The following is a 15,980-nucleotide window of genomic DNA, read 5'->3' as shown; positions in this document are numbered from 1 at the left end:
CTAAGCTCATTCATTGACTTTTCAAAATTTCAGCTGTTATAGTCTTTTAGTTTTTTAAAATACCCAATCCCCTGTTGATATTTTCAATCTTTTTTCTTTTGTTTTCCTCTTGCACATATTAAGTCCATGGGTGTCTGAGCATTTCTTTTATTGCCTGCTAACTCCAGAATTGAGCAGATATACCCACCAGTCACAAGCAGTGGTGGCCTAGAGTAGCGATCAATACATATAAGATATACAGGATGCAGGAGCAAAGAACATATAATCTCTGAAAGCAGATTCACTCCTAAGAAGTTAAAGATGATCTGATTATACCCATTTTTCCACTTTCCATTTGCTTCTGCCAGGTTCCCACAGGGTCATTCTTTTTTATGTTAAATTCTCAGTTGGAGATTATCACACAGGTAACTTAAGTGTCCACTTAGTCTCATATAAGAACAGATCAGGTTTCCCTGGTAGCACAGTGGTAAAGAATCCGCCTGCCAACCAGTTGAACCTCAAGAGACACGGTTCAATCCCTGAATCTGGTTAGATCCCATAGGCCAGGAAGCAACTAAGCCTGTGAGCTACAACTACTGAGCCTATGCTCTCGAGCTGCAAATACTGAGCCCACGTGCTGCAACTACTAAAGCCAAGGCACCCTAGAGCCCATGCTCTGCAACAAGAAGCCACTGCAATGGAAAGCCTGCATACCTCAACTAGAGAATAGACCATGCCCACCAGAACCAGAGAAAAGCCTGCACAGCAGATGCAGCACAGCCAAAAATAAATAATAACAATAAAGAACAGTCCTATAGCTAGATTCTCAGAGAAAACTGTTTCTCCCCCTCTATTAGAATCTAGGTGAAGTCAACCAAGTTTTTTCACGGTCTCCCTTTGCTACTGGGCAGATTTTTCTAATTTATTCTGTCACTGATGATATCTGAGGAGCCACGCATACAGAGGTTTGGGGGGCTTTAAATACCATGCTATTGAACACATAATGAGAAATCACTAAAATGTATTAAGCAAGGGAACACAGATAACATGATGATTCATTTATAGTAAAAGTAAACATTTAGTAGAGTTACAAAAGTAATGAATTAGCCACACCCTCAAGCAGCTTATATTTCATTATAGTAATGGTTCTCAACCCAGGGCAATTTTGTCTCTCCAGGAATATTTTGCTAGTTATGGAAAGATCTTTGCTTGTCACAAGTGAAGGATTTTTTAAATTGGAGGATTCTTGTTTTACAATGTTGTGTTGGTTTCTGCCATACAACATAAATCAGCCATTTTGTTTTCAGTTGCTAAGTCTTGTCCAGCTCTTAAGACCTCATGGGCTGTAGCCTGCCAAGTTCCTTCTGTCCATGGGATTTCCCGGGCAATACTGGAGTGGGTTGCCATTTCCTTCTCCAGAGGATCTTCCCTACCCAGGGATAAATATACATATTTCCCCTCCCTCTCACCCTCTTCCATCCTACCCTTCTAGGTTGTCGCGAGCACCAGATTGAGCTCCCTTTGTCATACAGCAACTTTCCACTAGCTATTTTACATATGGTAAGGGATGTTTCAATGCTACTCTCTCAATTCATCCCACCCTCTTTCCCCCAGTGTCCACAAGTCTGTTCTCTGTCTATTCCTGCCCTGCAAATAGGTTCATCAATACCATTTTTCTAAATTCCATGTGTATGTTTTCAGTTCAGCTCAGTTCAGTCGCTCAGTCATGTCCGACTCTTTGTAACCCTATGGACTGCAGCACGCCAGGCTTCCCTGTCCATCACCAACTCCTGGCGCCTACTCAAACTTATGTCCATCGCATTGGTGATGCCATCCAACCACCTCATCCTGTCGGCCCCTTCTCCTCTCGCCTTCAATCTTTCCCAGCTAAAAGGTCTTTTCCAATGAGTCAGTTCTTTGCATCAGGTGGCCAGAGTATTGGAGTTTCAGCTTCAGCATCAGTCCTTCCAGTGAATATTCAGGACTGATTTCCTTTAGGACGGACTGGTTGGATCTCCTTGCTGTCCAAGGGATTCTGAAGAGTCTTCTTCAACACCACAGTTCAAAAGCATCAATTCTTTGGTGCTCAGCTCTCTTTATAGTCCAACTCTCACATCTATACATGAATAATGGAAAAAACATAGCTCTGCCTAGACGGATGTTTGTTGGTAGAGTAATGTCTCTGCTTTTTAATACGCTGTCTTAGTTGGTCATAGATTTTCTTCCAAGGAGCAAGCATCTTTTAACTTCATGGCTGCAGCCACCATCTGCAGTGACTTTGGAACCCAAAAAAATAAAGTCTCTGTTTCCACTGTTTCCCCAAATTGCCATGAAGATAGGACCGGATGCCATCTTAGTTTTCTAAATGTTGAGTTTTAAGCCAACTTTTTCACTCTCCAGTGTCAAGAGGGTCTTTAGTTCCTCCTCGCTTTCTGCCATAAAGGTGGTGTCATCTGCATATCTGAAGTTATTGATATTTCTCCTGGCAATCTTGATTCCAGCTTGTACTTTATCCAGCCCAGCACTGTGCATTATGTACTCTGCATGTAAGTTAAATAAACAGGGTGACAATATAAAGCCTTGATGTACTCCTTTCCCAATTTTGGAACCAGTCTGTTGTTCCATGTGCAGTTCCAATTGTTGCTTCTTGACCTGCATACAGACTTCTCAAGAGGCAGGTCAGGTGGTCTGGTATTCCCATCTCTTTCAGAATTGTCGTTTGTTGCAATCCACATAGTCAAAGGCTTTGGCACAGTCAATAAAGCAAAAGTAGATGTTTTTCTGAATTCTCTTGCTTTTTCAGTGCCTAGCAGATGTTGGCAATTTGATCTCTGGTCCCTCTGTCTTTTCTATGTATGTTTTAATATATATTTTTCTTTCTGACTTACTTTACTCTGTATAACAGGATCTAGGTTCATCCACCTCAGTTCAGCTGACTCAAATTCATTCCTTTTTATGGCTAAATAATATTTCATTGTATATACATACCACAACTTCTTTATCCATTCATCTATAACTGGAAGGATTCTACATCACATGTAGAGGCCAGGATGTTGCTAAAGGGTGCCCATGACAGCTCTCTACAAAAGAATTATTCTGCCCAAAATGTAGCAGTAGAATACAGGAAGCAAATAAGTATAATAAAACATAAATAATAGTCTATACAATATACAAAGGGCATGAAAGTGGATAGGGAAATTCATGAAGCACTTCAATGCGCATCTAAAGCTTAAGTTGAGTGGAAATCTGGGAGGCAGGGTTATTACTATGAGCTTGAGTATGATAAGTATGAAGTATATTCCCCACATTTGGGGAACAACTATGACTAAAATTTACTGGCAGACGAGGTAGGTGAAGAATAAGGAGGCAAGGCAAGGCTGAAAAGGAAGGCAAGGACCAGACTGCAAAAGGTCTTACATACTAGATGAAGAGTTTGGAAAATGTTGATATTAGAGGGCAACAAAGAGTAGTAAACAAGAAGTTTATTAATAAACAAGAATGGTCAGAAAGATCATTCAGGCAGAATTATGGTTAAAGGCTTAAGGACAAAACAAGGCACAGGCCAATTAGTAATCCTATTGGAATACTCCAGGCCAGTGAGGACTAGAGTCAGAAACAAAGGTCCAGTACAGAAGAAAGGATTAATATAGTAAAGTACTGTGTGTGTGCATGTTAAGAAGCTTTAGTCATGTCTTTGCAACTTTGACTCTTAGCAACCATATGGACCAGGCTCCTTTGTTCATGGGATTCTCCAGCAAGAATACTGGAGTGGGTTGCCATACCCTCCTCCAGGAGATCTTCCTGACCCAGGGATCAAACCCACACCTTTTATGTCTCCTGCATTGGCAGGTGGGCTCTTCAACCACTAGCGTCACCTGGGAAGACCGTTAAGTACTATACCCAGTCTTCAGTAACTGAATATGAAGAGAAAATAAAATTTAATAACAGCTTTCAAGCACTACTCGCAGAGACAGAGCACAGGAGAACACTTAGAAGAAAGATAATGAAAGATAATGCCATCCATTTAAACCTCTTGTAGTAAATAAGCTATGCAAGGACATATAAGTGGTTATTATCAGAGGATATAGCAGCAAAATCTGGATTGTGCCTTTAACTCTGATAATCATCCTTCAACCAATAATGACAAAAGATTTTTAGAATATTTTTCTGCTATATCCATATCATATTTTTATATATGTATTTATCTTCCTTCCAGATATTTCCTATTACATTACTTTTACAATGCATGTGTTCATTTTATTTAATGTTTTAAAATTCAAAATACTTTAATTTACATTTTAAAAAAAGAATAATAAAAATAACTTAACCTTTCAAGTGTGACTTTTTAAGAGCAAAATGGGAAAGTGGGAAACAGCCTCCCTTGAAAAAGAAATCAGCACTTCCAACAAAACTAAAGGAAGACTTACATGTAAAAATAATTTAGAAAGGAGATAACAACTAAAGACATAGATATACATCTTATTTTAATCCCCCCAAAAGTTAACTGGATCTTCTTAATAGATTATCCTTGAAAATCAAGCTTTTAACTATTCAATATAATCTTTGAAATGGTATCTAGTTAAGGTAATAATTGCCTTAAATATACTAGACAAAATATTTACAATCAGCAAAATAAAAACCACCAAAACAATTAACATCTGAAAGTCTAACATTCTGTTCCAATGGATTTACATTTTTTCCTAAGAAAAATACTACATACAAATCTCTTGGGGTACAAATTAGAAGTACTCAACTACCTACTTATAATTGGTAACCTTCTGTCAACAGTATGACTCATCAGTAAACACCAATACAATACTTTACCGGTCACCTTATGTGAAATAACAAGTGGAAAACAAAATTTCTCAACAACAGTGGGTCATCAAATTCATTCAGCAAATACTGACTATAAAAAAGTTTATTAAAAAAACTTAAACACACAATCATGATCAAGCATTTTAAAATTAAACTGAAATCAGTTATGAAACTTCCTTTTCAAAAAGTTGTGAAAGTAAAAGGACAAATTTAATTCTAAATATTTCCTTGCTTATTTGAATTGCTTTTTAATACTATTTCAGCAAATTATTTCTTTAATCTCCTCTTTAGGTTCTCAAGGTGGTCCATATTAACATCTTGTAATGCCAGTACCATTGCCTTAGACAAGGAGGGATTAAATGAAATAGTCATCAGACAGCACAAATCTATTAGATCTCTCTGACATTTCTGCAAACCTTCCAGGAACTTCTGGTATTTACAAGGATCCTTTTTCAACTGTTTCATTTCTGATACTGAAAACCCTATCAGACTAGTAAGTATTTCATCTACAAAGTCTACATCTAGATACGCAGTACCATCAGAAATTTTTGCTCTTACACTCCAAATGCCACCAGAACTTGAGAGATTTCCAGTTAAGGTTACAATAAATGCTTTGACTTTCACTGTTGTAACCTCCTTTGGTTTGCTGGCCATTAGAACAGACAAATAGATAAAGGGTGGAGAATACAAATCCATGGTGATAGAAAGTCCAGTGCTATTCTCTGACAATTGTAAAGAACAAGTCTGTAAATGGTGCTCATTTTCATTAGGAACATCTGAACTCCTTTTTGGTATATTACTGACCAGCTCTCCATTGAACATTTTATTATTTAAGGAATGTCCCTCTGAACTGCTAATTTGTTTTATTTTATGTGTCTCTGAGCTCTTACCTTTATTTGTAAAATCATGGGGTAGGGGTACATTATGATTAACTGAAAGACTACTACTGTTTTGGTCTCTAGTAGATGGACAACTAAGAGATTTGTCTTCACTAGTCATTTGCTCAGATAAATTTTTTTCACTCCAATTATTGTTTCCATTTTTGCAAATAAAAGAAAAACTATTTAGAGTACTAGATCTATGTGAAAACTTCTCTATACTTTCATCTGTAGCTCTGTTCAAAGTCAATAGTTGTAATTCTTTGGTCTCCATTTCTTCTTTCTGGACAGCTTCTTCTAAAAGCAAGGCCTCCTCCAATGAAAAGTCATCTAATTCCTCATCAGTAAAAAGCATAGATTGGTTTCGTGGTTTCTCCTTTGGCCTTCGAGAAATAACAAGTTCTGGTTCAAAATCTGACTGTCTGATGGGAACACTATTTGAGGAATTACCTATGAAACAACTTCTTTCCAAAGGGGTATTATTACTTGCTGCAAGCTCATCATTTTCCTCAAGACTTGCCAAGAGTTCTTCATCAGAAGGCCCCAATGCAGGATCTAGAACATCCATAATTCTGGGGATGCTTTGGTTAGAATTATTTGGTGTGACTGAAACTATAGGATCAGGTTCCCCAATTAATCTTGCAAGAACTTTTTCTTGGGCATATTCCTCTAAAAGAGCATCGACTTCTCCTCCCAACACTTTCACATTTTCTGGTTTCAACAAGAGAACACCAAGACGGAAAGAAATATTTCCATAAATCAAAATTTTTGTACCTGGAGGAAGATCACTATGCAGAGCTGGAATAGACTGATATTCCATTCCTTGTATTTGTACAATTCCATCAGTTAGCTGTAGCATCAACATTCGTGAAGGCTTTGCTTCCCAAGGTTTTGGGGTTACTCGTGTTTCAGCTGTAATTAGGTCATTGGTTGTATTCTTTCCTCTCAACTTTTGTATCTGGGCATATGCAGGCTGACTTACATCAACCAATGAATTAATCTGCAGAGCAAAAAATCCGTTCAGTTCTCCTTTTGGAGTTTCTAAAATGCCACTAGGTAAAAGACGATGCTCCAAATCTCTCAGATCGGTAAGGAGCCACTGCTCAAACACTTGTTTATTCATTTGTGCCTGACTCAAATTAACATTATCATTTTCTTCTTGGATCCAGTTAATACAAGCTTCTAGCCACGTTAAAGGCACTTTAACATGCCATGTAGCTGAAAGCCAGGTTTCAACTCTTAATGCAATACTAGTTACACTCATTTCTTTCACGTAAAGGAAATATTAGGCATCTATTACCTGAAAACAAACAAAAACATTATGGTAATTCAGTATATCTAAATAGAGTTTCTATAATTCTCTACAATGCACAAACAAGAGTAGCAAAACCTTTAGACTTTCTCTCCAGCATGTCTGTAATTCTTTCACTTTCTACATAGCAAAACTTCAAATGCCACAAGTAATCAGATGGTATAATGAGAAAAGCAAAAAATGTGAGACAGATTATAAAGGTTTGAAGGCTAGCTCTGTCAAATTATAAGCTCTACAGCCTAGCATAAATTTCTTAACTTCTTCTAACCTAGGTTTTTCATCTATAAAATGTCAATACCACCTCCTACCTAATGGGGTTGTTGTGAGGATTACATGATTAACATTTGTAAAGCACAATGTTAGACCTACGCAATACATACAATGTTAGTAGTTATTAATATAATAATCAGGTAAAATTATAACAACTAACAAATTCTTAGCTGATGTAAAGCATCTTATTTATCTAAATGATTCTGAACAGTCGTATCATGTAAATATACTTCTGATTTTCTCAGTATGATAAAAAAAAAAGTAGCAAAACACTAAAAAGACTAAGCTTTTCTCATAAATTAAGTTTTTTCCTTCAACAGAGGAAGACTTTGAATTTATAAAAGTTTTAATATGCCCATAAGAAAACTTACCATTTGGAACAGGAACACAGGATTTGATGACAGGATTTAGAACTGGTTGTTCAGTGGAGTACTTGTGACCTCTGTTGCTCAGAAATGGCCTGAGAGCTAAGACAAAAAACAGTAAGGGTTATAAAATGAAGCCACAGAAACAATCACTGGACTATTTTCATAAGTGCAAGAGTTTGATGGTATGGTTTTGAAGGTTCCTATTATCAATCAGGGTAGAGTGGAGGTAGTACACAATAAAAACATGAGGTTTGGAATGAAATAAACAAAAGCAAGTGACCATAAGAAACTTAGACACTCTACCTTAGCTTGCTTCCTTGCCTATATACTTACTTCAGAGGGCTACTGTGAAAATTAAAGGATAGGAGATGATGTCGGAGGTTCACAAGCAACCTAAGGCGAAACCAGGCCAAAGCAGCTGAAATTGAAACTGACCACCTACAGAGGGAGAAGGGCTCAAAGTCAAAGAAGCCAGAGCTCTGGATGCCATGGCAGCCGCAGCAGTGAGGTGGAAAAGGAGACCCAGGGATGACTATCCTTCAGGTTTACTTCTGGCAAAACAGGGATGAAGTCCTAGATAACCTCTCAGCCTTTGTCTGCAACATCTGGCAGATCCATAAAACTACCGCATCAGTGAACCAGGGAAGAAGTCCGGTCCCATGGACTAGTTCAAGATATATTCTTGTGAAAAGGCATTAAATTATTTCTGTATATTATATAGTAGGTCCTCTCATTTTTAGAAAATAGTAAATCTAGCTTCCTTGTAAAAACTTAGAGCTTATCCAAATGTTTCTTTTTTTAACCTTGCCACCTCTTAGAAATTTAATAGGCATATATTGTCTGGTTTCCTACATCTTTTAGCTCAAGTGACAAATATGTGTCTATACATATACATATACACACACACTGACTTTTTTTGTAGGTATATTTTTTTTTAATTTTTAACTTAAAAAGGGGGATTAATTTTTTTCCCCTAAAGCTTTCTGAAGGTCAGGGGCTTTATCTATGAAAAAAATAGTAAGTAGTTATTTGTAACCTGTACTAAGCAGCATCTAGACTTAAAACAGTCTTTTCTGGCTAAAAATAGAATGAATGCTAGTAAAATTGTTTGGGCTACTTTTAGCATTTTTTAATCAAAATTACTAGATGACAGAATTCAAGAATTTGTTAACATGTTATTATTTGATATACAGATAGTCATTTAAAAGTAAAAACCCTTTATTGTGTTAAAAAAAATGAAATAAAAAAAGGAGACTAATATATAATCCAGAGGTTCAGTGTACAAGTCTGGTGCCAAATTTATATATAAGCTCTGTGACCCTAAATAAGTAGTCAGATTACTAATTCAACAAACGGTTAAAATTTAAAGGAAGAGTTACGGTTATTGTGAGAAATACAAGAATAACATTTTAGGAGGCAAAATTAACACCAAACTGATGAATCTTTACTTTGAAGAAAATAATTAAGAGTACAGATACATTTTAAATCACATATGAAAAACAATGTGAAAATAGGTTGAGGTAGGAGAGGTCCATGCCCATTTTGATAAAAATAAACCATGTAGAGTCAAATCAGCATGTCTCTTTAACAAACAAACCAACAATCTCTACACGAGCCCTCTGATTTATCAAATGGAAATATTCTCTAACTTGTTGCTAAGAAAAACAAAACACAGTATGCTAACTTTTGTGTACAAGAGAAAGGACAATAAGCATATTCTTCTTGACTTTGTACATATAGGATCTCTATCTAGAAGGATATACAAGAAACAAGTTAAAACTTTAAATACATAGCTACACTCAATAACAAAGAGTAAAATCTTGTGGGCCAGGAACTCAGGAAGATGCCCTGAAGAAGGGATAGGCTACCCACTCCAGTATTCTTGGGCTTCCCTGGTGGCTCAGCTAGTAAAGAATCCACCTGCAATGCAGTAAACTTGGGTTTGATCCCTGGGTTCAGAAGATCCCCTGGAGAAGGGAAGAGCTACCCACTCCAGTATTTTAGCCTGGAGAATTCAATGGACTGTACAGTACACGGGGTTACAGAGAGTTGGACACGACTGAGAAACTTTCACTTTAGAGTTTTAAGTGGGCACTAAAGCCACCAGGAAAAGGGGACTTGCAGGCTAAAGCTCCAAGGCTCTAAGGCCCCAGTATGCCAATTATAGGGCACAACAGACTACTTGCTAGAATTGTGCCAAAAAATGTTCTACTCAGCACCTACCTATGGCCTATGGAGAGAACACAGATAATCTAAGAATAGATATATAGAGCATACAACTTGTATAGAATACAGCATGGTCCAGAACCAGGCTACTCACTTAAGTAAATACCCAGATCTCTAAGGACACAGCTGATCTAGACCCATGCCAGTCAGAGGGCAGGTTGAAGCAACTCCAAAAACACACCAAAGGGAAAAACACACATGGGAAAAACCTCTATCCAACATGAGCTCTCAAGCCAAAACTACATTTGAGGAAAATTACCACCATGAACCACATCAGCACACACAACCAAGAGGAGAATTTATACCTGAAGAAGTTTGTTTTTAAATGAAGAATCTTAAATGTTTAAAAAATTAGAATAAAGTAACTATGAAAGAATACAAAAAACTTCAAAAAAAAATATTATTAATATCCTCAGAGAGGTAGGGATATCTCCATACACAAAAACATGAACCACTACCAGTACATCACACATATACAAAAATTAACTCTAAGTGAGCCACAGATATAAATGTGAAAACTAAAAAAGGTAGGAGAAAAAAAAAACCTCATATATAACAGAACAGGTTGACAGCTGCCAGAGGTCAGGGGTGGGCGAAACAGATGAAAGGGGTCACAAGACACAAACTTCCAGCTATAAAACTTAACTTCAGTTAAGTCATAGAAACGCAATGTATAGTATGGTCACTGTAGTTAAAATACTATATTGCATATTTAAAAGTTGCTAAGAGAGTAGATCTTAACAGTTCTCATCATAAGAAATATAAAATTTTGTAACTAAGTGTGATGGATATCAGCTGGGCTTAATTGTGGTGAGTTCTGCAATAATAGCGATTCCCTAGTGGCTCAGCTGGTAAAGTCTGCCTGCAATGAGGGAGACCCAGGGTCGATTCCTGGGTCGGGAAGATCCCCTGGAGAAGGAAATCCCAACTCACTCCAGTACTCCTGCCTGGAAAATCCCACGGATTGAGGAGCCTCGTGGGCTACAGTCCATGGGGTTGCAAAGAGTCAGACATGACTGAGCAACTTCACTTTCTGCAATAATACAAATCATTATGTTGTACAACTGAAATGAAAATGTTGTATGTCAATTATATTTCATTTTTTAAGGGGAATGAAAGTTAGGAGAATAATCTTTGTGATCTTAGTTTCTTAAAAGTTTCCTCAGATACAACACTAGAAACATACATAATTCATAAAAGAAAGAAACTAGTAAACTGAGCTTCACCAAAATTTTAAAATTCTGCTCTATGAAAGACACTGCTAAAAGTGCAAAGACAAGCCAAACAAACACAAAAGACAAGCCACAGACTGGGAGAAATACATAACTGACAAAAGACATATTTAGACTACAAAAAGAATTTTAAAATTCAATAGGGGGACTTCCCTGGCAGTCCAGTGGTTAATACTTCACCTTCCAATGCAGAGGGTGTGGCTTTGACCCCCGGTGGGGGAGCTAAGATCTCACATGACTCACAGCTGAAAAAACAAAACATAAAACAAAAGCAATATGCAACAAATTCAAAAAATCTGAATTAAAAATTGTCCACACCAAAAAAAGGAAAAATATTTTTAAAAATTCAAACTAATTTTAAAAGGAGCAAAAGAACTGAATAGACATTTCACCAAAAGATATGCAAAATGACAAAATATTAGGGAAATGTAAAATTAAAATCATAGCTAAAATTTTTAAAAAAACTGGTAATTCCAAGTACTGGAATTCTCATACATTGCTGGTTGGAAAGCAAAATAGCACATCACTTTAAAAAACAGTTTAGCAGTTTATTAGGAAGAAAAACAGTTTAGCATTTTCTTACAAAGTTAAATATATACTCACCATGCAACCCAGCATTCATAGGTATTTACTGAAGAGAAATGAAAACTTACACTCATTAAAAATCTGTATGTGAACATTTACAGCAGCTTGTTTCATAATCACCAAAAATCAGAAACAACCCACATGTCCTTCATGAAAGGACAAATTATAGTACATTATTACAATGAAATATTATTCAGTGTTAAAAAAGAATACACTACTAACAGATGCAATAACAAAGATGAATACTGCCACATATACTCTCCCTCAGAAAATTCATATGTTGAAATCCTAATACCCAGTGTGATGGTATTGGGAGGTGGGGCCTCTGTGAAGTGCTTAGATTATGAGAATGAAGCCCTCATGGAAATTCCCTGATGGCCCAGTGGTTCAGACTCCCCACTTCCACTGAAGGGGGCTTAGATCTGTGGTTGGGTACTAAGATCCTGCATGCCACACAGTGTGACCAAACTAAAGTCAGAATTCTGAAAAGATATTAATTTTAAAAAAAGAACTTACAACCCAATAACAAAAGAAATAAACAACAGAGATGCTTCCACACAGCTACCTGTCCCTTTTGCCACAAGAGGTTACTATAAAAAGACTGTCATCCAAGAACCAGGAAACATGTCCCTATCAGACACCCACAAAATCTGCCATCACCTTGACAATGGACTTTTCAGTTTTCAAATAAATTTCTGTCATTTATGAACCTCCCAGTTTATGATATTTTTTCATAGTAGCCCAAATAGACTGAAACAAATAGCAAATGCAGCATGCTAGGTAAAAGTTAGACAAAGACTGTATAATTCCAATTACAGGGCATTACAGAAAAGGTATCATCAACTTCACAGACATGAACTTGAGCAAACTCCAGGAGACAGTAGAGGACAGGAAGGCCTTGCATGCTGCAGTCCATGGGGTTGCAAAGAATCAGATACAACTTAGCAACTGAACAACAACAATGGAAAAGGCAGCACCACAGTAACATGTGACAGCAATGGTCATGTGACTAATGTTTGTCAAAGCTCACGGAACTATGCATCAAAAAGAACATAAATTTCACTGAATGTAAATTATATCCTTAATAAAAATACTGAAGACAAACACCAAAATGATAGAAATATAACAACTGATTTTCAAATCTGCTGAGAAAAACACAGAATAAAGAAAACAATCCAAAAGAAGGTACAAACGGAATGGGGCTGTGAAAGTGCTGCACTCAATGTGCCAGCAAATTTGGAAAACTCAGCAGTGGCCACAAGACTGGAAAAGATCAGTTTTCATTCCAATCCCAAAGAAAGGCAATGTAAAAGAATGCTCAAACTACCGCACAATTGCACTCATCTCAATGCTAGCAAAATAATGCTCAAAATTCTCCAAGCCAGGCTTCAACAGTACGTGAACCGTGAGCTTCCAGATGTTCAAGCTGGATTTAGAAAAGGCAGAGGAACCAGAGATCAAATTGCCAACATCCGTTGGATCATCAAAACAGCAAGGGAGTTCCAGAAAAGCATCTACTTCTGCTTTATTGACTATGCCAAGGTCTTTGACTGTGTGGATCACAACAAAACTATGGAAAATTCTTCAAGAGATGGGAATAGCAGACCAACTGATCTGCCTCCTGAGAAATCTATATGCAGGTCAAGAAGCAACAATTGGAACTGCACATGGAACAAGACTGGTTCCAAACTGGGAAAGGAGTACGTCAAGGCTATATATTGTCATCATGCTTGTTTAACTTATATACAGAGTACATCATGAGAAACGCTGGACTGGATGAAGCACACGCTGGAATCAAGACTGCCAGGAGAAATACCAATAACCTCAGATATGCAGATGACACCACCCTTATGGCAGAAAGCGAAGAATTAGAGCCTCTTGATGAAAGTGAAAGAGCGGGCTTAAAACTCAACATTCAGAAAACTAAGATCATGGAATCTCATCCCATCACATCATGGCAAACAGATGGGGAAACAGTGAAAAGAGTGACAGACTTTATTTCTGGGGGCTCCAAAATCACTGCAGATGGTGACTGCAGCCATGAAATTAAAAGATGCTTGCTCCTTGGAAGAAAAGCTATCACCAACCTAGACAGCATATTAAAAAGCAGAGACATTACTTTGCCAACAAAGGTCTGTCTAGTCAAAGCTATGGTTTTTCCAGTACTCATGTATGGATGTGAGAGTTGGACTATAAAGAAAGTTGAGCACCAAAGAATTGATGCTTTTGAACTGTGGTGTTGGAGAAGACTCTTGAGAGTCCCTTGGACTGCAAGGAGATCCAACCAGTCCATCCTAAAGGAAATCAGTCCTGAATATTCATTAGAAGGACTGATGCTGAAGCTGAAACTCCAATACTTCAGACACCTGCTACAAAGAACTGACTCATCTGAAAAGACTCTGATGCTAGAAAGATTGAAGGCAGGAGAAGGGGTTGACAGAGGATGAGATGGTTGGATGGCATCACCAACTCAATGGACATGAGTCTGAGTAAGCTCCGGGAGCTGGTGATGGACGTGGAGGCCTGGTGTGCTGCAGTCCATGGAGTTGCAAAGAGTTGCACACAACTGAGCAACTGAACTGAACTGATAAACAGAAATAAACAAGATGGTAAAAATAAGTCTAAATATATCAGCAATCATAATGAACATAGATTAACTCACCTCTTAAAAGATACTCTCAAACTGAATAAACCAAGTTCAGCTGTATGCTTAAAAGATGGACCTAGAACAAAATAGCATCAACATAAGAAAATAATTAAAATAAGACATGTTAAAATCTCCAAGCATGATTTTTTGAGGCCATAGTTGAGTGACATCTTATCTTCAAGACACAGATCTGTACTGTATAGATCTATTTTTATCTGTTGACATTATTAACCTCAAAAATTAAGCTACATCCAAGGCTCTCAGGTGTATTCATTCAGTAAGTTACTTTATTTTCTTCACTAAAATTTAACTACCACAACACTGGCAAATGGGCCTAGCATAATTGGCACGGGTGTTATAATGAGATGATAGTCATTAAGTAAACTGAAATCAAGACAAAGTGTACTTTCAGTAGTTAGAATTATTTAAATGAATTAGCAATCAATTAAGTTGTTTGCAGAATGTTTTGTACTATGAATTACTCAGGATGTACAGTACAGTATATACCCATATACACCCCTAAGTTATTATATGCAGACACCTAACACAAATGCCATTTTCTACCTGAACCTGTTAAATAGTAGGAGTTAATACTGTTAATACTTCTAGGAGGAGGAAGAAACCAATAAAAAAGGAAGACTGACTGTGAATTGAAACGGTCAAGGCTGGATAGAAAATGAAATGAAAGAAATGAATTTCAGTGGTGTCAATTCTTTATAGCAGCAATATAGCTGATAAACAGAGAACTCAAGGAAAGGGTGAGTAAAAATTAAAACCTCTTATTTGTAAGATTTTAAACTTTTTCAAAATATATTATTTTACATCTGTAATATTACCTAAACCTCAAAATAGTCATTTATGATAGAAAGGGTAGGTACTGTCTTCTATTTGGGTGAGAATGAAACAGGCATGAAGATTAAAGACATAAAGATCATACACAGTAGCAGGTTCTGAACTAATCTCCATTCCTATACCTTTTTCTAGATACTGTTTAAGTGAAAAGAGAAAGTCAAGTCAGTCTCTCATTTACATATACCCACTTGCATACAAAACACATTCATAAATGGCTAGTTTATAACAACACTAGAGTATTAACAATCAACTTTTCTCTGATCTCATATAAATGACAATCTCACTCAGTACATTCTAAATTATTTACAAAGTCAAATGAAAGAAACACATCACCTACTGCATCTATCTTTGTAACAGTGTTATCATTAAGTATTACTTTTCCTTTTGCTATAACTCTACTAAAGTACCACATAAAGTAGTTTTAAATTTTTTTAAATATCACAAACTGATATTTTAAAACTTATGTATTATTTTTTTAATTTTGTACTTATTTCAAACATGCATTTCCTTGTTTGTGTTGTTGAACACAGCAAGTGACAAAAATCTTTTCAGACAGTAGTCTGGACAAATTCCTAATTAATAATTTTCTTAAAATAGTACCCTTCGGATTTGGATCTCCACTTCCAGAGATGTACTATAACTTTATAATAATGTTACTGTAACTAAATGCACATTTGCATAGAATATGCATAGAATTCTTCATTTAACAGCAAAGAAAGGTGGAGGGCATATTGATATACAACATAATTTAGTGCCTACAAATGCATGTTAAAACAATTTTATAAAAAGATGTTTCTAACATAAAAATTTTTTCCT

General features: G+C 36.7%; 1 protein-coding gene across 2 annotated transcripts; it reads right to left on the bottom strand.

Moving 5' to 3' along the window:
* Window positions 1-5,061: 5,061 nt before the first annotated feature.
* Window positions 5,062-14,373, bottom strand: RMI1 (RecQ mediated genome instability 1). 2 transcript variants are annotated; one of them, XM_052645280.1, is made up of 4 exons: window positions 14,328-14,373; window positions 11,261-11,325; window positions 7,626-7,721; window positions 5,062-6,972 (listed from the first exon to the last, which is right to left on the bottom strand). In XM_052645280.1, exon 4 carries the CDS (start codon window positions 6,934-6,936, stop codon window positions 5,062-5,064), a length of 1,875 nt encoding a protein of 624 aa, XP_052501240.1. In that variant the 5' UTR covers window positions 6,937-6,972; window positions 7,626-7,721; window positions 11,261-11,325; window positions 14,328-14,373. The 2 variants fall into 2 exon arrangements, 1 of the variants encoding a protein (XP_052501240.1); XR_008199838.1 differs by lacking the exon at window positions 14,328-14,373 and having other exon boundaries at window positions 6,569-6,672; window positions 11,261-11,315.
* Between the last annotated feature and the right edge of the window lie 1,607 nt (window positions 14,374-15,980).

The sequence above is a fragment of the Budorcas taxicolor genome, chromosome 8 (assembly GCF_023091745.1).
Source record: "Budorcas taxicolor isolate Tak-1 chromosome 8, Takin1.1, whole genome shotgun sequence".
NCBI classification, from domain to species: Eukaryota; Metazoa; Chordata; class Mammalia; order Artiodactyla; family Bovidae; genus Budorcas; species Budorcas taxicolor.
This window is presented reverse-complemented; position numbering and strand designations above follow the sequence as displayed.